General features: G+C 43.3%; 1 protein-coding gene across 1 annotated transcript in view; it reads right to left on the minus strand.

Annotated features, from left to right (window-relative positions):
• Positions 1-220: 220 nt before the first annotated feature.
• Positions 221-20,726, minus strand: part of LOC124552377 (AF4/FMR2 family member lilli) — a 717,562-nt gene continuing 697,056 nt past the window's right edge. Inside the window, exon 10 of the mRNA XM_047126641.1 lies at positions 221-1,037. Within this exon, the coding sequence (XP_046982597.1) occupies positions 942-1,037 (96 nt within the window). The 3' untranslated portion in view covers positions 221-941. The remainder of the gene's footprint in view (positions 1,038-20,726) is intronic.

Here is a 20,726-nt window from a genome sequence, read left to right on the forward strand (position 1 = left end):
ATGTTTGACTTTTATTTCAGTTATACTGACCCTGTGATTCAGTATTGTGCTAAACATCCTTTCTTGTCATTATGCTACCGATCTATTCTCAATGTTTCAGAGCAGAGGTGAGGTGAGAGATGGGAGGGGAGAGGTGTACAGAGAGAGAGAGAGAGAGAGAGAGAGAGAGAGAGAGAGAGTGGGGGGGAGGGGGGGTAGTAAAGATATAGTGTTATCTCCCACAGAGTTGCACAAGGCCTGCAGGCAACACTAGTGTTTGGTACAGAATGTTAGCATTCATAGTTCAATGGAAAATCCTTTAAACACAGAATGTGAGAATGCCTGATATAGTCATTATGGTCAAAAGAAATATCTTCTCAAAAATTATGTTACACAAATCCATAAAAGTTGCACAATTTGTCACTGATGCAGTATTAGACCTCGGTGTATATGTGGGTTATCTCCTGGACTGAAGCGTAACTGTTAAGGGTGACGAATCTGTCGCATGTTCTCGAGAAGTGAAACGAGCCACTGAAAATCTGATGTACATCGCACTGGAAGTGTATAAAGTTTTAATGGCATTTATCCTCTGCACATGATAATCTGCGAGTTATTTGGTGAATTATTGGAATGTCCCACAAGTGTCGAGTTTATCTTTAGCAAAAGTAGAACCCCCTGTCACGTGACACGGGGTCAAAGGCTTCTCAGAAAGACTTACGGTACACTTAGTTACTGTACTGTGTCTGCCTGCCCTGTAAACTACGAACTCTCCTCGTAACTCTCCGCGTTAAAGAACGTGCCACTGTCGAGGCATAGTGACCTCTGCCACGTAACTGGACGAAGCACCCGAGATACGTCTTCTGACCGGTGGAGAGCTCACGGGGTGCAGAAGTAAGCCCTCTTCAGGTCCGGCGGACAGAGTAGCTGTGGAATCGGCGGTGCGGGTGACGTGTTGCGAGCGGCTAGCGCGATGCCTCGGTCGAGGTGCACGGCCCCTGGTACGCGGACTGCACGTGGCTGCTGCTGGCACTGGATGAACCAGAATTGTACAGCGCCTCCTGTGGGTGAACAGTGCATCCCGGAATGAATCAAGTGCCCCACAGTGATGGTCTGATAGCACCAGAAGCAGTCATACACTAAACAAAACACCATCTGCAAAATTCCTTGGGATTGAAATATTAGATTAGATTTACTTTCATTCCAATTGATCCATAGTGAGGAAGTCCTCCAGGATGTAGTACATGTCAGAAAAACAATAGTACATGATAAATATTTACAACTGAAACAAATAAGCTAATGTACCTGCCACAGCTCCCAAGTGGAATGATCGTCATTTTTTTTAATGAACTCTATATGAAAGAATCATTTTACAAAGATTCATTAACTAAGATCACATTAATGCACTGAAGTTAAAATTAAAAAAGTTAGTATCCCTTGTTCCCTAAACAGGCCTCTGCAGGATGTTCTTGAGTTCACACCACATATAACATATTGCACCGTTTTTGTGCCTGGAAAACTTTAGCTTGGCTTGATGAATTACCCCAAAAAATAATCCCATATGACATTATGGAATGAAAATAAGCATAGTATGCCAGCTTTCTCATTTTTTATATCCCATATATCAGACACAATTCACATTTCAAATAGAGGTTTGTTAAGACGTTTCAGCAGGTCTGTGGTCTGCTCCTCCCAGTTGAATTTATTATCAAGCTGTAATCCCAAGAATTTAAGACTGTCCACTTCTTCTATTTGCTTGTCATCGTATGTTAGGCATATACTCGTGGGACACTCCTTACAAGTTCTTAACTGCATGTAGTGTGTGCTTTTTTTTTTTTTTTTTTTTTTTTTTTTTTTCTTTCTTTCAAAGTTTAGTGACAGAGCATTGGCTAGGAATCAGTGATTAATGTCCACAAATATTTTACTAGCCGATCTTTCTAAGACTACACTTGATTTGCTATTTATTGCAATGTTTGTATCATTGGCAGACAAAACAAACTTGGCATCTGGTAATGTTACTGATGAAAGGACATTGATATACACAAGAAACAGTAAGGGCCCTAGAATGGAACCTCGTGGGACTCCACATGTAATTAGTTCCCAGTTGGATGATGCCTGATAGCTTAATACATGTCTCTTTCCAAATATTACCTTTTGTTTCCTACTAGAGATATAAGATTTAACCATTTTGCAGCATTTCCTGTTACACCATAATATTCTAATTTACTTAAAAGGATATTGTGTTTTACACAGTCAAATGCCTTCGACAGATCACAAAATATACCAGTTGCCTGCAATTTTTTGTCTAATGAATTAAGTACATTTTCACTATAAGTGTAGATAGATTTCTCAATATCAGAACCCTTTAGAAATTCGAACTGCAACTTTGACAGTACGTTATTTGTGATAAGATGGTTATAAAGCCGATTGTACATTGTTGTTGTTGTTGTTGTTGTTGTGGTCTTCAGTCCTGAGACTGGTTTGATGCAGCTCTCCATGCTACTCTATCCTGTGCAAGCTTTTTCATCTCCCAGTACCTACTGCAACCTACATCCTTCTGAATCTGCTTAGTGTATTCATCTCTTGGTCTCCCTCTACGATTTTTACCCTCCACGCTGCCCTGCAATACTAAATTGGTGATCCCTTGATGCCTCAGAACATGTCCTACCAACCGATCCCTTCTTCTGGTCAAGTTGTGCCACAAACTTCTCTTCTCCCCAATCCTATTCAATACTTCCTCATTAGTTATGTGATCTACCCATCTAATCTTCAGCATTCTTCTGTAGCACCACATTTCGAAAGCTTCTATTCTCTTCTTGTCCAAACTATTTATCGTCCATGTTTCACTTCCATACACGGCTACACTCCATACGAATACTTTCAGAAATGACTTCTTGACACTTAAATCAATACTGGATGTTAACAAATTTCTCTTCTTCAGAAACGCTTTCCTTGCCATAGCCAGCCTACATTTTATATCCTCTCTACTTCGACCATCATCAGTTATTTTGCTCCCCAAATAGCAAAACTCCTTTACTACTTTAAGTGCCTCATTTCCTAATCTAATTCCCTCAGCATCACCCGACTTATTTAGACTACATTCCATTATCCTTGTTTTGCTTTTGTTGATGTTCATCTTATATCCTCCTTTCAAGACACTGTCCATTCCATTCAACTGCTCTTCCAAGTCCTTTGCTGTCTCTGACAGAATTACAATGTCATCGGCGAACCTCAAAGTTTTTATTTCTTCTCCATGAATTTTAATACCTACTCTGAATTTTTCTTTTGTTTCCTTTACTGCTTGCTCAATATACAGATTGAACAACATCGGGGAGAGGCTACAACCCTGTCTTACTCCCTTCCCAACCACTGCTTCCCTTTCATGTCCCTCGACTCTTATAACTGCCATCTGGTTTCTGTACAAATTGTAAATAGCCTTTCGCTCCCTGTATTTTACCCCTGCCACCTTTAGAATTTGAAAGAGAGTATTCCAGTCAACATTGTCAAAAGCTTTCTCTAAGTCTACAAATGCTAGAAACGTAGGTTTGCCTTTCCTTAATCTTTCTTCCAAGATAAGTCGTAAGGTCAGTATTGCCTCACGTGTTCCAGTGTTTCTACGGAATCCAAACTGATCTTCCCCGAGGTTGGCTTCTGCTAGTTTTTCCATTGGTCTGTAAAGAATTCGTGTTAGTATTTTGCAGCTGTGACTTATTAAGCTGATAGTTCGGTAATTTTCACATCTGTCAACACCTGCTTTCTTTGGGATTGGAATTATTATATTCTTCTTGAAGTCTGAGGGTATTTCGTCTGTTTCATACATCTTGCTCACCAGATGGTAGAGTTTTGTCAGGACTGGCTCTCCCACGGCTGTCAGTAGTTCCAATGGAATATTGTCTACTCCGGGGGCCTTGTTTCGACTCAGGTCTTTCATTGCTCTGTCAAACTCTTCACGCAGTATCATATCTCCCATTTCATCTTCATCTACATCCTCTTCCATTTCCATAATATTGTCCTCAAGTACACCACCCTTGTATAGACCCTCTATATACTCCTTCAATCTTTCTGCTTCCCCTTCTTTGCTTAGAACTGGGTTTCCATATGAGCTCTTGATATTCATACAAGTCGTTCTCTTATCTCCAAAGGTCTCTTTAATTTTCCTGTAGGCGGTATCTATCTTACCCCTAGTGAGATAGGCCTCTACATCCTTACATTTGTCCTCTAGCCATCCCTGCTTAGCCATTTTGCACTTCCTGTCGATCTCATTTTTGAGACGTTTGTATTCCTTTTTGCCTGTTTCACTTACTGCATTTTTATATTTTCTCCTTTCATCAATTAAATTCAGTATTTCTTCTGTTACCCAAGGATTTCTACTAGCCCTCGTCTTTTTACCTACTTGATCCTCTGCTGCCTTCACTACTTCATCCCTCAAAGCTACCCATTCTTCTTCTACTGTATTTCTTTCCCCCATTCCTGTCAATTGCTCCCTTATGCTCTCCCTGAATCTCTGTACAACCTCTGGTTCTTTTAGTTTATCCAGGTCCCATCTCCTTAAATTCCCACCTTTTTGCAGTTTCTTCAGTTTTAATCTACAGGTCATAACCAATAGATTGTGGTCAGAGTCCACATCTGCCCCTGGAAATGTCTTACAATTTAAAACCTGGTTCCTAAATCTCTGTCTTACCATTATATAATCTATCTGATACCTTTTAGTATCTCCAGGGTTCTTCCATGTATACAACCTTCTTTCATGATTCTTAAACCAAGTGTTAGCTATGATTAAGTTGTGCTCTGTGCAAAATTCTACCAGGCGGCTTCCTCTTTCATTTCTGTCCCCCAATCCATATTCACCTACTATGTTTCCTTCTCTCCCTTTTCCTACACTCGAATTCCAGTCACCCATGACTATTAAATTTTCGTCTCCCTTCACAATCTGAATAATTTCTTTTATTTCATCATACATTTCTTCAATTTCTTCGTCATCTGCAGAGCTAGTTGGCATATAAACTTGTACTACTGTAGTAGGTGTGGGCTTCGTATCTATCTTGGCCACAATAATGTGTTCACTATGCTGTTTGTAGTAGCTTACCCGCATTCCTATTTTCCTATTCATTATTAAACCTACTCCTGCATTACCCCTATTTGATTTTGTGTTTATAACCCTGTACATTACCTTTTCTAAAATTTTTGAGAATGCTGGCAAAAGTGAAACTGGATGGAAATTTGATGCTATTTCTTTATCGCCCTTCTTAAACAGTGGCTTAACTTCAGCATATTTCAACCATTCTGGTTACACAGATGGCTTAATATGTTACTTAACTCAGAATCATATTCTTTCATTAACTTTGTTGATGTTTCATCATACCCACTAGATGTTTTTGATTTTAAAGATTTTATGATGGGCATTATGTCTGCTGGGGTAGTGAGGGTCAAATTCATATTATGGAAGTTACTTGAAATGTCTGGTTTGAGGTATTCCATTGCAGCATCTACAGAACCTGACAACTCCATCTTGTCAGTAACAGTTATAAAATGTTTGTTAAGAAGTTCTTCAACACTATACACATCTGTCACCAATGTATCATTTACTCTTAATGCTATTTGTCCCTCTTCATGTTTGGTTCTACTGGTCTCCTTCTTCACTATATCTCATATTGTCTTTATTTTGTTATCTGATATGACTATCTTTTCCTTGTAATATATTTGCTTTGATGTCCGTATTACAGTCTTTAATATTTTGCAATATTTCTTGTAATGTGCTATAGCATCAACATCGAAACTATTTCGGATTGGCAGATACAGTTTTCTTTTTGTTTTACAAGATACCCATATTCCTTGAGTAATCCATGGCTTCTTTGTAGACTTTGCTCTAATCTTGGTAAGTTTTGGGGGAAACAGTGTTCGAATAAGGTTAGCACTTTATTAGCAAAAGTGTTATATTTTTTGTTCATGCCATGAGCACTGTAAACATCAGTCCAGTGAATGTCTCTGAGGAGTGTACTAAAATAATCAATTTTTGGCTTATTGATTACCCTCTTGAGCTCAGATTTAACAGATTTTATATCCTGTTCAGTATTAACATTTAACAGAAGGACCTACATGCCATGATCTGAGAGGCCATTGGCTATTGGTTTTGTAATATTTTGTTCATTGGACTTTCCTATAAAGATATTATCAATGGCAGTTGGTGAACAATTGGCTACCTTAGTGGGGAACTGTACAGTGGGACTTAAGTGGAATAATGGTGTTACTAACTCAAATAAGTTCTTATTGGGAGAGTCTTCAAGGAAATCTACATTGAAGTCACCAGCTACCACTATTTCTTTGCTTTTGGTTGTTAAATGGGCCAGTACAGCTTCAAGGTGCTTTGTGAACAGATTACAGTTACCTGCAGGTGCTCGATAAACACTTAATATTATGAAGGATTTTTTGTGAAATTCTACTTCTGTTGCACATGCTTCCATATGCTGTTCTAGGCAAAATTTATGAATGTCTATGTTCTTAAATTTATGACAGTTCCTGATGAATGCGGCAATTCCTCCTTTCTCCACAAAAGTGAGATGCTAACCTAAACCCTGTAACACTTAAAAGCTCTATACCAGTGGTCGCATGATATTCAGAGAGGCTGATTGTCAGCTGGGTTTGAGGACTCTATGCAGATAATTAATTCATTAATTTTATTTCTCAGTCCTCGAATATTTTGATGCAATAAAGATAGCTTGAAATTACAATGAAATGAACACCCTTAGCTGCTTACAGGCATTGACATACGTCAACGGGGACAGATGAAAATGTGTGCCCGGACCGGGACTCGAACCTGGGATATCCTGCTTACATGGCAGACGCTCTATCCATCTGAGCCACCGAGGACACAGAGGATAACGCGACTGCAGGGATTTATCTCTGGCACACCTCCCGCGAAACCCACATTCTCAATGTATTGTCCCGCACTACATTCGTAGTGCCCCCACCCATTATACTCATTACTCGTGACGCGTTGCTGATTCCCGTAAGAGTTCGGGCACTGTTTGTGCATTCGCACAGAAGAAGAAGATGGTCAAGTGGCCAGTGAGTGTTAACTATATATTTACTAAGATGGTATCTGTTCTTTCGGGCATGTCCGAAAGAACAGACACCATCTTAGTAAATATATAAAGATAGCTGACATTTCACATTGACTGAGTTAAAATTGGGTAGAGTTTAAGTTTCTGCTGCTTGTTAAAAATTCTTAACCAGCAGCTGTTTATGCTGATGTAATAAGCTAGAATTATGTTTTTTTATTTCTTTCTCAAACTGAAAGTGTGTCTCAATCTGAACTGCTCTTAAAACTTGGTTTCTTTCTCCCTACCATAAAAAAGGGTCTTTTCTGAACCCTATAACCACAGGTATTTTATCACTCATGACAGTGCCTCCCTTCCTTAACTTTCCTGCTATTTTCGCAGCCAGTTTACCCTTCCCTTTCCTGTTGAGGTGAAGTCCATGCCTAGTATAACCTGACCTATTGAGAGAAGCAACAGAAACCACACCAATGTGTGACCCTGCACTCGACATAAGCAGCCGTTCCAACTCAAAATTAACTCTCTTGACAGAAGAGTTCAAATTAGGTCGGTCATGACATCCAAGAACAGATACAAACTCAACACTAATATGCTTCGATGCTGATGCAATCTTTGCCAGGTCACACTCTATACTGTACCCAAGATCTCTGTCAATACTATTACCTGGCCCACCCACTATAACCACAGCGTCTTCCTTAGTGAAACCGTTGCAAAGTGATTCTAAATCCTCTGTCACCTGCTCCAGACCAGCACTAGGTTTAAAAAGAATTGTGACCTGGTATTCTGATCCTATTTCATCTTGCAAAAGTTGGCCAACACCTCTTCTATGGGAACTACCTAACAACATCACTTTCTTTCCCATTACTGATTTCCCTACATTCTTACTTTCCAATTTGCTGCTGAAAGTTTGTTGTGCCCTGTCTACACCTGCAACTGCTTGAGGCTCGCCAGCTTCTAGCTGAAGCAACAGGTCAAACCTATTTTTCAAATTCACCGTGAAACTGCCGGACAATTCCTCCTGTTGCCACTTCCCACCTCTCTTGACCCTTCTCTCTCCTTAACCCGTCAAGAATTCCCCTGGCCTTGTCTAACTCAGCCTGAAGGGTGGTCATTTTCCCCTCCTGTTCTAGTATATTCGTATCTCTCCTACGTATCTTACAAAACCACTGATGAGTCTCATTTACTTCCCCTGGCCTTGTAACACTAACCAAAACGACCTTGCTGTGCTGGTACTGTGAACGGCTGAAAGCAAGGGGGAAACTACAGCCGTAATTTTTCCCGAGGGCATGCAGCTTTACTGTGTGGTTAAATGATGATGATGATGGCGTCCTATTGGGTAAAATATTCCGGAGGTAAAGTAGTCGCCCATTTGGATCTCTGGGTGGGGACTACTCAGGAGGATGTCATTATCAGGAGAAACAAAATGCGTTCTACAGATTGGAGCATGGAATGTCGGATCCCTTAATCGGGCAGGTAGGTTAGAAAATTTAGAAATGAAAATGGATAGGTTAAAGTTGGATATAGTGAGAGTTAGTGAAGTTTTGTAGCAGGAGGACCAGGACATCTAGTCAGGTGAATGCAGGGTTATAAATTCAAAATCAAATAGGGGTAATCCAGGAGTAGGTTTAATAATTCATAAAAATATACAAACACAGATAAGCTTTTATGAACAACATAGTCAACACTTTATTATAGCCAAGATAGACACAAAGCCCACGCCTACCACAGTAGTAAAAGTTTATATGCCAACTAGCTCTGCAGATGATGAGATTGAATAAATGTATGATGCGATTGAAGAAATTATTCAGACAGTTAAGGGAAACAAAAATTTAATAGTCATATATGACTGACATTCGATAGGAAAAGGAAGAGAAGGAAAAGTAGTAGGTGAATATGGACTGGGGGTAAGGAATGAAAGAGGAAGCCACAAGGTAGAATTTTACACAGAGCATAACTTAATCATAGCTAACACTTGGTTCAAAAATCATGAAAGAAGGTTGCGTACGTGGAAGAGACCTGGAGGCACTGGAAGGTTTCAGACAGATTATACAGAGTGAGTCAGGAGGAAGGGTACGTGTTTTGACGGGTTATAGCATTACTAATTCTGAACAAAAATCTTGACGTGGAGACATGCTCTATTCTGAATGGTTTCCAAGGTAGAACACTTTTAATGTACATTTCTATTTATTTTCTGTATTATTCATTGTTTACAACATATCACAGTAATATAGAGGAAGTTGAGACAAACATTTTGATACAGACGCTTGTGGTCTATAAAGTCGGAAAACTGCCTCAAACTGGCCTACAAAAAGTATCTAAGCTACAGTGCATGTGCGTCGTGCAAGATTTTCAATATTCCCATGAGCTCTTGATGCAACCTGTTAATCCTAGACAAAAAATAAATAGGACCTTTTTCTGTAGCAAATTTAATTTAGTTTAATTGTGTACTAAGACACATTTTCGTTGGAGTGTGCAGCTTTTGAGTTATTAAAAAAAGCTTACAACAGTGATATTAAATGTGTTCTATCTCAGAAACCATTTGCAATGGGGCATATGTACATATGAATTTTTTCGTTCAGCATCACTAATAATATAGTGTCCCAAAGCATGTACCTTTCCACCTGACTCATCCTGTATAATGGCAAGACAGAGATTTAGGAACCAGGTTTTAAATTGTAAGACATTTCCAGTGGCAAATGTGGTCTCTGGCCACAATCTATTGGTTATGAACTGTAGATTAAAATTGAAGAAATTGCAAAAAGGTAGTAAATTAAGGAGATGAGCTGTGGATGAACTGAAAGAGCCAGAGGTTGTGGAGTGTTCCAGAGGGAGCATTAAGGAATGATTGAGAAGGATAGTGGAAAGGAAGGCAGCAGAAGATAAAGAATGTAAAAAGATGAGGGCAGGTAGAAATCCTTGGATAACACAAAATATACTGCATTTAATTGATGAAAGGAGAGAATATAAAAATACCATAAATGAAGCAGACAAAAGGGAGTACAAGCTTCTAAAAAATGAGACTGATAGGAAGTGCAAAAGGGGTAATCAGGAATGGCTAGAGGACAAATGTAAGGATTTAGAAGCATATTTCAATAAGTGAAAGATACGAGTAGATACTGCTGACAGCAAAATTAAAGAGACTTCTGGATAATAGAGAAGCAGTTTTATGAATATCAAGAGCTCAAATGAAAAACCATTCCTAAGCAAAGAAGAGAAAGCTAAAACATGGAGGGAGCAGATAGATGGTCTATACAAGCGAGATGAACTTGTAGGCAATATTACAGAAATGGAGGAGGACAGAGATGAAGATGGTATGGGAGATAGGATTCTCAAAGAATAATTCGAGAGAGCACTGGAAGGCGTAAGTCAAAACAAGGCCCTGGGAGAAGGCGACATTCTGTCAGAACTACTGATAGCCTTGTGGGAGCCAGCCATGACAAAAATCTTCCATTTGCTGAGCGTGGTGTATGAGACAGGTGAAATACCCTCAGACTACAAGAAGAATTTGTTGTTGTTGTTGTTGTTGTAATAGCCTTCAGTCTGAAGACTGGTTTGATGCAGCTCTCCATGCTATTCCATCCTGTGCAAGACTTTTAATGTTTTCCTGTGATGTCTCAGAATGTGTCCTACCAACTGATCCCTTCTTATAGTCAGGTTGTGGCACAATTTTTTTTTTTCTCCACAATTCTGTTCAGTACATTCTCATTAGTTACATCATCTACCCACCTAATCTTCACCATTCTTCTGTAGCACCTCATTTCAAAAGCTTCTATTCTCTTCTTGGTTAAACTGTTTATCATCCATGTTTCTCTTCCATACACATATTTTCAGAAGAGACTTCCTGAAACTTAAACATATACTCGATGTTAACAAATTTCTCTTCTTCAGAAATATTTTCTCACCATTGCCAGTCTACATTTTATATCCTCTCTACTTCGACCATCATCAGTTATTTTGCTCCCCAAATAGCAAACCTCCTTTACTACTTTAAGTGTATCATTTCCCAATCTAATTCCCTCAGCATCACATGATTTAATTTTACTCCATTCCATTATCCTTGTTTGGCTTTTGTTAATGTTCATCTTATATCTTCCTTTCAAGACACTTTGCATTCCATTCAACTGCTCTTCCAAGTCATTTGCTGTCTCTGACAGAATTACAATGTCATCGGCAACCCTCAAAGTTTTTATTTTTTCTCCATGGATTTTAATACCTACTCCAAATTTTTCTTTTCTTTCCTTTACTGCTTGCTCAATACACAGATTGAGTAACATCAGGGATAGGCTACAAACCTGTCTCACTTCCTTCTCAACCACTGCTTCCCTCTCATGCCCCTCTACTCTTGTAACTGCCATATAGTTTCTATACAAATTGTAAATAGCCTTTCACTCCCTCTATTTTACCCCTGCCACCTTCAGAATTTGAAAGAGAGTATTCCAGTCGACATTGTCAAAAACTTTATCTGTCTACAAATGCTAGAAATGTAGGTTTGCCTTTCCTTACCCCATCTTCTAAGGTAAGGCGTAGTGTCTGTATTACTTTGCATGTTCCTGCATTTCTCTGGAATCCAAACATTTTCCCCAAGGTTGGCTTCTACCAGTTTTTCCATTCTCTCATAAATCATGTATGGAAGCGTTTTGCAGCCATGACTTGTCAAATTGATAGTTCAGTAATTTCGCATCCGCCCCTTCATCTTGCTCACCAAATGTCGGAGTTTTGTCATGGCTGGCAGTTACAAGGGTGTCAGTAGGTCCAACAGAATGTAGTCTACACCCATGGCCTTATTTTGACTTAGGTCCTTCAGTGCTCTGTCAAGTTCTTTACGCAGTATCGTATCTCCCATCTCCGTTTATGTCCTCGTCCATTTCCATAATATTGTTCTGAAGCACATCTCCCTTACATAGACACTCTATATACTCACTGCACCTTTCTGTATTCCCTTCTTTGCTTAGGACTAGTTTTCCATATGATCTCTTGATATTCATACAACTGCTTCTCATTTCTCTAAAGGGCTCTTAATTTTCCAGGAGGCATTATCTCTCTTTCCCCAGGTGATACATGCTTCTAAATCCTTACATTTGTCCTCTAGCCATTCCTGCACTTCCTGTCAGTCTCATTTTTTAGGTGTTTGTATTCCCTCTGGCCTGCTCATTTACTGCATTTCCATATTTTCAGTTTTCATCAATTAAATTCAGTATCTCTCGTGTTACCCAAGTATTTCTACTAGCCCTCATTTTTTTACCTACTTGATCATCTGTTGCTTTCATTATTCATCTCTGAAAGCTATCCTTTCTTCTTCTACTGTCTTCCCTTCCCCTGTTCCTCTCAATCTTCCCTCATGCTCCCTCTGAAACTCTCTACAACCTCTGGCTCTTTGAATTTATCCAGGTCCCATCTCTTTGAATTCCCACCTTTTTGCAATTTCTTCGGGTTTAACCTACAGTTCATAACCACTAAATTGGGATCAGAGTCAACATCTGCCCCTGGAAAAGCCTTACAATTTATAATCTGGTTCCGAAAACTCTCTTACCATTATATAGTCAATCTGAAACCTTCAGGTACCTCCAAGTCTCTCTCACATAAACAACCAACTTTCATGATTCTTAAACCAAGTGTTATCAATGATTAAATTATGCTGTGTACAAAATTCTACAAGGCAGATTCGTCTTTCATTCCTTTACCCCAGTCCCTATTCACTAATATTTCCTTCTCTTCCTTTTCCTACTATTGAATTCCAGTCCCATATGACTGTTAAATTTCTGTCTCCCTTAACTATCTGAAGAATAATTTCTTTTATCTCATCATACATTTCTTCAATCTCTTCATGAGCTAGTTGGCATATAAACTTATACTACTGTGGTGGTTTTTTTTTTTTTTTTTTTGTGGTTTTCGGGCGCACAACTTCAATGGTCATTAGCGCCCTGACTACTCTAAGAATGCACCGCGAGGCACAAGTTGACAACAACAACTAAAAGGGAAAACACAATAAAAGACAGACTGACAGGCATAGGATTAAAAAACATCATCAAATGTCCTTAGCGAGGTGTGTCAAATTGATAAAACAAAGAACACGAGCAGCTGCTCGTGGGTCATCCGCTAAAATGGCATCGATAGTAGTAGGCAGGTTAAGATCGAGGCGCAGTGTGTTAAGATCAGGACAGGACATTAAAATGTGTCTAACCGTCAGCAAGTGCCCACATGGGCAGAACGGCGCCGGCGCAGCCGTCAGCAGATGGCGATGGCTGAACCGGCAGTGTCCAATTCTTAACCTTGCTAAAACGACCTCCTCCCGCCGAGAAGGGCGTGAGGAGGACGTCCAAGCCACGGGAAGAGGTTTTAAGGCCCGAAGCTTGTTGTCGGTAAGTGCAGCCCAATCGGCATGCCACAGCGACACAACGCGCCGACAAATGACCCTGCTAAAATCGGACGAAGGGACACAACAAGAAGCTGTCCGAGGCTGGAGGACCGCAGCCTTGGCCGCGGCATCTGCAGCTTCGTTCCCAGGGATACCGACATGGCCAGGAACCCACATAAAGCTAACCGGCGTACCGACGTCCACCAGCTGCTGAAGAGAGCGTTGGATCCGGTGTACGAAAGGGTGAACCGGGTACGGATCACTGAGGCTCTGGATGGCGCTCAGGGAATCTGAGCAGATGACATAAGCAGAATGTCGGTGGCGGCAGATGTAAAGAACAGCCTGGTAGAGGGCAAAGAGCTCAGCTGTGAAGACCGAACAATGGCCATGGAGCCGGTATTGGAAACTTTGTGCCCCGACAATAAAGGAACACCCGACCCCGTCATTGGTCTTAGAGCCATCTGTATAAATGAAAGTCATGTTGTTGAACTTCGAAAGAAAGTTCCAAAAAACGGGAGTGGTAGACCGAACCGGGGGTGACCTCTTTTGGGAGCGAGCTGAGGTTGAGGTGAACGCGGACCTGAGCCTGGAGCCAAGGTGGCGTGCGGCTCTCGCCCACTCGAAAGGTTGCAGGGAGTGAAAAATCAAGGTGTTGAAGGAGGCGACGAAAGCGAACTCCAGGGGGTAGCAAGGCAGAGACATACAACCCGTATTGAAGGTCAAGAGAGTCGTCAAAAAAGGAACGATAAGACGGATGGTCGGGCATTGACAGTAGCCGACAGGCATACCGACAAAGCAGTATATCGCGCCGGTAGGTGAGTGGCAATTCGCCAGCGTCAGCATGAAGACTCTCTACGGGACTGGTATAAAATGCTCCGATCGCAAGTCGTAAACCCCGATGTTGTATGGAGTTGAGGCGGCGTAAGATGGATGGCCGTGCAGAGGAGTATACGAAGCTCCCATAATCCAGCTTGGAGCGGACGATCGACCGATATAGACGAAGTAGGACGGTTCGATCCGCTCCCCACGACATACCACTGAGAACACGGAGGACATTTAAAGAACGGGTACAACGGGCGGCCAAATATGACACATGTGGAGACCAGCTAAGTTTCCTGTCAAAGGTAAGGCCTAAAAATTTGATTGTCTCCACGAGTGGGAGAGCAACGGGACCGAGTCGTAAGGACGGTGGGAGAAACTCTTTGTAGCGCCAGAAGTTAATACAGACCGTCTTCTCGGCAGAAAAACGGAAGCCATTGGCGACACTCCAGGAGTAAAGACGGTCAAGAGAACGCTGAAGACAGCGCTCCAGGACACGTGCACACTGCGCGCTGCAATAGATGGTAAAATCGTCCACGAAAAGGGAGCCTGATACATCAGCTGGGAGGCAATCCATTATTGGATTGATCGCGATGGCGAAGAGAGCGACGCTCAAAACTGAGCCCTGTGGCACCCCATTCTCCTGGCGAAAGGTGTCGGACAGGACAGAACCCACACGTACCCGAAACTGTCGATCCATTAAGAAGGAATGAATAAAAAGAGGGAGGCGACCGCGAAAGCCCCATGTATGCATGGTGCGGAGAATGCCCGCCCTCCAACAGGTGTCGTAAGCCTTCTCCAAATCAAAGAACACAGCCGCGGTCGGGCGCTTCCGCAAGAAGTTATTCATAATGAAGGTCGACAAGGTAACCAGATGGTCAACAGCAGAGCGGCGCCTTCGAAATCCACATTGTACATTGGTAAGTAGGCGTCGAGACTCGAGCAGCCAAACCAATCGAGAGTTAACCATTCGCTCCATCACTTTACAGACACAGCTGGTAAGCGAGATAGGTCGATAACTGGAAGGCAAGTGCTTGTCCTTCCCCGGCTTAGGAATCGGGACAACAATAGACTCGCGCCAGCATGCGGGAACATGTCCCTCAATCCAGATGTGATTGTATGTACGAAGAAGAAAACCTTTACCCGCAGGAGAAAGGTTCTTCAGCATCTGAATATGAATAGAATCAGGCCCTGGAGCGGAGGACCGTGATCGGCCAAGTGCGGTTTCGAGTTCCCGCATGGTGAATGGGGCATTATAACTTTCACAATTCGAGGAGCGGAAGTCAGGTGGCCTAGCCTCCTCTGCCTGTTTGCGGGGGAGGAAGGCAGGGTGGTAATGAGCGGAGCTCGAAACCTCGGCGAAAAAGCGGCCGAAGGCATTGGAGACAGCCTCAGGGGCCACAAGGACTTCATTCGCGACCTTCAAGCCAGAAACTGGGGAGTGGACCTTAGTGCCAGATAACCGGCGCAGGCTACCCCAGACAACAGAAGAAGGGGTAGAACTGTTGAAGGTGCTTGTGAAAGCAGCCCAGCTGGCTTTCTTGCTTTCTTTAATAATACGACGACACTGAGCACGTAATCGTTTATAATTAATACAATTCGCCACTGTAGGGTGGCGCTTAAAGGTGCGTAAAGCACGTCGACGAGCACGTAAAGCATCTCTACATGCTGCGGTCCACCAGGGGACCGGTACGCGACGTGGAGAAGAAGTAGGGTGAGGGATGGAATATTCAGCAGCAGCGAGAATGACTTCCGTGAGGTGTGCGACCTGACGATCGCAGCTTGTGAAGGTTTGATCCTGAAAGGTAGCCCTGGAAGAGAAGAGCTCCCAGTCTGCCTTGGAGATGGTCCAACGAGAGGAGCACGGAGAGGGAGTATGCTGCAGGAAATGGATAACACACGGGAAATGGTCGCTCGAATATGTATCAGAAAGTGCATACCACTCAAACCGGCGTGCAAGTTGGGGAGTACATATAGAGAGGTCTAAATGGGAATAGGTGTGAGATGTGTCCGAAAGAAAAGTAGGGGCGCCAGTATTGAGGCAGACAAGATCGAGCTGGTTGAAAAGGTCTGCTAACAAGGAGCCCCTCGGGCAGGATGCTGGAGAGCCCCAAAGGGGATGGTGGGCATTGAAGTCTCCAGTTAACAAAAATGGTGCAGGTAGCTGAGCAATAAGTTGCATCACGTCTGCCCTGGTAACGGCAGATGACGATGGAGTGTAAACGGTACAAAAGGAAAACGTAAAAGTGGGGAGAGTAATGCGGATGGCAACTGCCTGCAGGCCGGTGTGCAACGTGATGGGATCGTAGTAAATATCATCCCGGACCAGCAACATAACCCCTCCATGAGCTGGGATACCTACCACAGGGGGTAGGTCAAAACGCACAGAGGTGTAGTGTGCCAAGGCAATTTGATCGCATGGGCGTAGCTTCGTTTCCTGGAGGGCTACGACAAGCGGACGGTGCAAGCGGAGCAGCAACTTCAAGTCCTCTCGGTTGGAGCAAATGCTGCGAATATTCCAGTGAATAAGTGCCATCGTAAGAAAAGAAAGATGAGAGAAGTGGTCACCTCGAAGGCCGCTTAGGGCCTGGCTTCGAGCGAGCACTGCCGCCGCTATCAGTAGGCGGACAGTCATCGTCCATTGGGTCTATAGGGTCATCGGCCATCTCGGGAGGATGGCCGGGAGGGGGAGCTTCCTCCGCCAGTGAACGGCCAGATGTACGGCGACCAGCGGTGCGGCCAGGCGAAACGGATGACGGCCTGGGGCGGCAGCCGCTGGGTGGCGCAAGAGAAGAAATGCGCCGTGGCGGGGAAGGAGAACTGTGCTTCCTATGCACCTTTTTGGAAGGACGTGTAGTGGAAGTACCGGTCGAAGGCTGTGAGGTCGAGGTACGGAGGAAGTCTGCACGGGATGGTTCCTTCTTGAAGGCCCGTGCATCTGACTTCGGTGTCTTCGTTTTAGCAGAAGCTGAAGAAGGTGCTCGTGTCTGTGGGGTGATGGGAGGAAGAGGAGACGTCGACCGCGCGATCTTAGCACTGGCCGAACGGACGACCGTGGTGCTGAAGGTCAGATCGCATGTCGGGGTTGCTACCTCCCGGGTAGTCCGAGGAGAGGCGAGGACAGTACTGTATTTCCCCGCTGGGAGCAGCGTGGGCTTCCTACTAGCCAATAGCTTGCGAGCAGCCGAGGTGGACACTTTCTCTTTGACCCGAATTTCCTGGATACAGCGTTCTTCCTTATAGACAGGACAGTCGCGGGAGGATGCTGCATGGTCACCCTGACAGTTCACACAACGAGGAGACGGAGGTGGACAGTCACCCTCATGGGCATCCCTGCCACAGGTGACACATTTAGCCGCATTGGAACAAGACTGTCGAGTGTGATTGAAACGCTGACACTGGTAGCAGCGCGTAGGTGTCGGGATATAGGGGCGAACAGAAATAACCTCGTAGCCCGCCTTGATGCGCGATGGCAGCTTAACATTATCGAAGGTCAAGAAAATTGTCCGGGTCGGTACAAGGTCATTGTTGACCTTTTTCATGACCCTATGGACAGCCGTCACGCCCTGCTCAGCGAGGAATGGTTGAAGCTCCTCGTCAGTCAATCCGTCGAGGGAGTCAGTATAGACCACACCACGAGACGAATTCAAAGTTCGGTGGGCCTCCACCCGGACAGGGAACGTGTACAGGAGGGTGGCCCGAAGCAGTTTTTGTGCCTGAAAGGCATTCTCAGTTTCCAGTAATAAGGTGCCGTTACGCAACCTGGTACAGGATTTGACAGATCCGGCTATGGCATCTACGCCCTTCTGAATAACGAAAGGGTTGACAGAGGAAAAATCCTTTCCGTCCTCAGTTCGAGAAACTACGAGGAACTGTGGGGCAGGCGGTAGTACTTTTGTCACTGTTGGCTGGTCACGTTTCCGTTTTTGGGTCGAAGTCGAAAGAGATGGAGTAGAATCCATTGCGGAGGAATCCCCCATGATTGCCAGCGTCTCCGATGGCGCGCTCCTTCCTTGTGGGGACCCTCTCAGAGGGCACTCCCGCCTTAGGTGAATGTTTACACCTCAGGTCACACCTCCCGAGAAACAGACGGAGGGACCAATCGGCATGGTCAGAAGGTATCAGCTCAGGCAATCACCCCTCCCCGGGCCTGGCCTTTACCAGGGGGTACGCGCGTGCCTTACATGTCTACCCAGGGCGGGGACTTACGCGTTACCCCGTCACCGGCTACGCGTGCGAACGCGTGGGTCGGCCTTCAGACACGCACAGGGAGGAAGGAAGAAGAGGAAAAAGAAGAGAGAGAGGGAGAAAGAGGACAGACTGTCTCAAACGCCGAGGCGGAGACCAGAGAAGGCAAGGAGAAGAAGGCAATGAGAAAGCAAGGGGAAGAAGGCAATAAGAAGGCAAGGAGAAGAAGGCAATGAGAGGGCAAGGAGAAAAAGGCAATGAGAAGGCAAGGAGAAAAAGGCAAGGAGAAGGCAAGGGAAAGAGTAAGGAAGACAGTGAGGTGGAGGAGAGCAAAGAAAGGAACCAACAAAAGGAAGGAAGAAACGAGAAGTGAAAAAACCAAAAGGACCACGATGATAGGTCGTGGAACCGTCCGTCTCCGGACGCAGGCGCGAACTACCCCCGTGAGGGGGATGGACTCCTTTTAGTCGCCTCTTACGACAGGCAGGAATACCGCGGGCCTATTCTAATCCCCGGACCCGCAGGGGGGGCTACTGTGGTGGGTGTGGGCTTTGTGTCTCTCTTAGCCACAATAATGCATTCAGTATGTTGTTCATAGTAGCTTATCTGCATTCCTGTTGTTTTTTTATTATTAATTACTAAACCTACTCCTGCATTACCCCTATTTGATTTTGTATTTATAACCATGTATTCATTTGACCAGAAGTCCTGTTCATCATGCCACAGAACTTCACTGACTCTCACTGTATTTAACTTTGGCCAATCCATTTCAGTTTATAAATTCTCTAACCTACCTGCCTGATTAAGGGATCTGAAATTCCATGCTCCAATCTGTAGAATGCATTTTGTTTCTCCTGATGATTACATCCTCCTGAGTAGTGCCCCCCCCCCCCCCTCGCCCAGAGATTTGAATGGGATACTCAAGAGATTATTATTATTATTATTATTATTATTATTATGAACTTCCACTGTTAGTTTCTCTGTGAGAATCAACGTGGAGTCCACAAATAGTGATCATGTTAAACCCAGATCTCATTCTGTTTGTCCACAAGACACAGAAAGCAGTAGCTACTTGTGTCCAGGTTGATGCCATGTTCCTTGACTACCACAAGGCACTCGATATAATTCTGCACTGCTGCCTAATGAACAAAATATAGGTATAGGATTATCAAACCAGCAATGTGATTGGAATGAAGAAGACTTCCTAGCAAACAGAACACAGCATGTCATTCTTAATGGAGACAAATCTTCACACATGAAACAAACTTAGGGTAGGAAAGAGGAACCTTGTAGTTTTAGAGAAACCAATTCATCTTGGTGATGGTAGCCACAAAATAAAAAATCCTGGTCCTCCAGACTGGGGGTTGCTGACGGGTTACCACCGTATCACAGAAAATTCGGTAACAGTAAACAGACTATTCGGAATTCCATTATACAAAATGGATGAAAAGTGGGAGATGAGGGTATATGATTTGGAACATGGAATATTCATAGTTTATATAAAAAAATGTCTCAGTCTAGTGAAGGAGATGGAAAGATATAGGATGGCTTTAGCATCTTTATGAGAAGTTTGTTGGGTTTATAGTGGTACCTTAGAGTTCGAAAAAGATTAAATCTTTTATGGAAGCTGTGATTCAGGACACAAATTAGGTATGGGATTTTGTGGGAGTAAAGCTCTAGTTCCTAATGTCTCTAGGTTTTCATCAGTGACCCCTAGAATAGCAATGTTTGTAACAGACGTGAAGAGGTGTAAAATTTGTTGTAAACTGTCGTGTGTGCACAAAGAATGCACACTCCTAGCGAAAGACGATTTTTAAGTGGAATTCAAGATAATGAGGGATGCTATTCTGAATAGCAACTGTAGAGTCCTACTTGATGATATGAATGTTAAAATGGTAAGAGGAGACATATTCATGTCAACAACTGTAAGATACAGTTTCCATGAACCCAGCAAAGGCAAAGACATGAGGTTCATCACATTTGTAATATCGAAAGTGACTTTCATCAGTGGCAAGAATTTCTGATGGAAGGATGTACACAAAGAAACATGGGTGTTACCAGATGGTAGAACAACCAGATAGATCACATTGTAATTGGTGCCAAAATAAATAACTTCTTGATGAATCTAAAGACAGCACAGCTTGCAGAGTATGGGAATGACCACTTCCTAGTAATAAACTGGTTGCAAGTACAACTGAGCCCAAAATGAGAGATAGGAGTAATTTTAAGAAAATAGTACACTACCACGTTGATAGGCTCAAAGATATAACAAAAAAAAAATTTTGAACTCCATCTCAGCAATGATTTTGAAATTCTGGACGAAGAGGATACAG

The sequence above is a fragment of the Schistocerca americana genome, chromosome 10 (assembly GCF_021461395.2).
Source record: "Schistocerca americana isolate TAMUIC-IGC-003095 chromosome 10, iqSchAmer2.1, whole genome shotgun sequence".
NCBI lineage: Eukaryota > Metazoa > Arthropoda > Insecta > Orthoptera > Acrididae > Schistocerca > Schistocerca americana.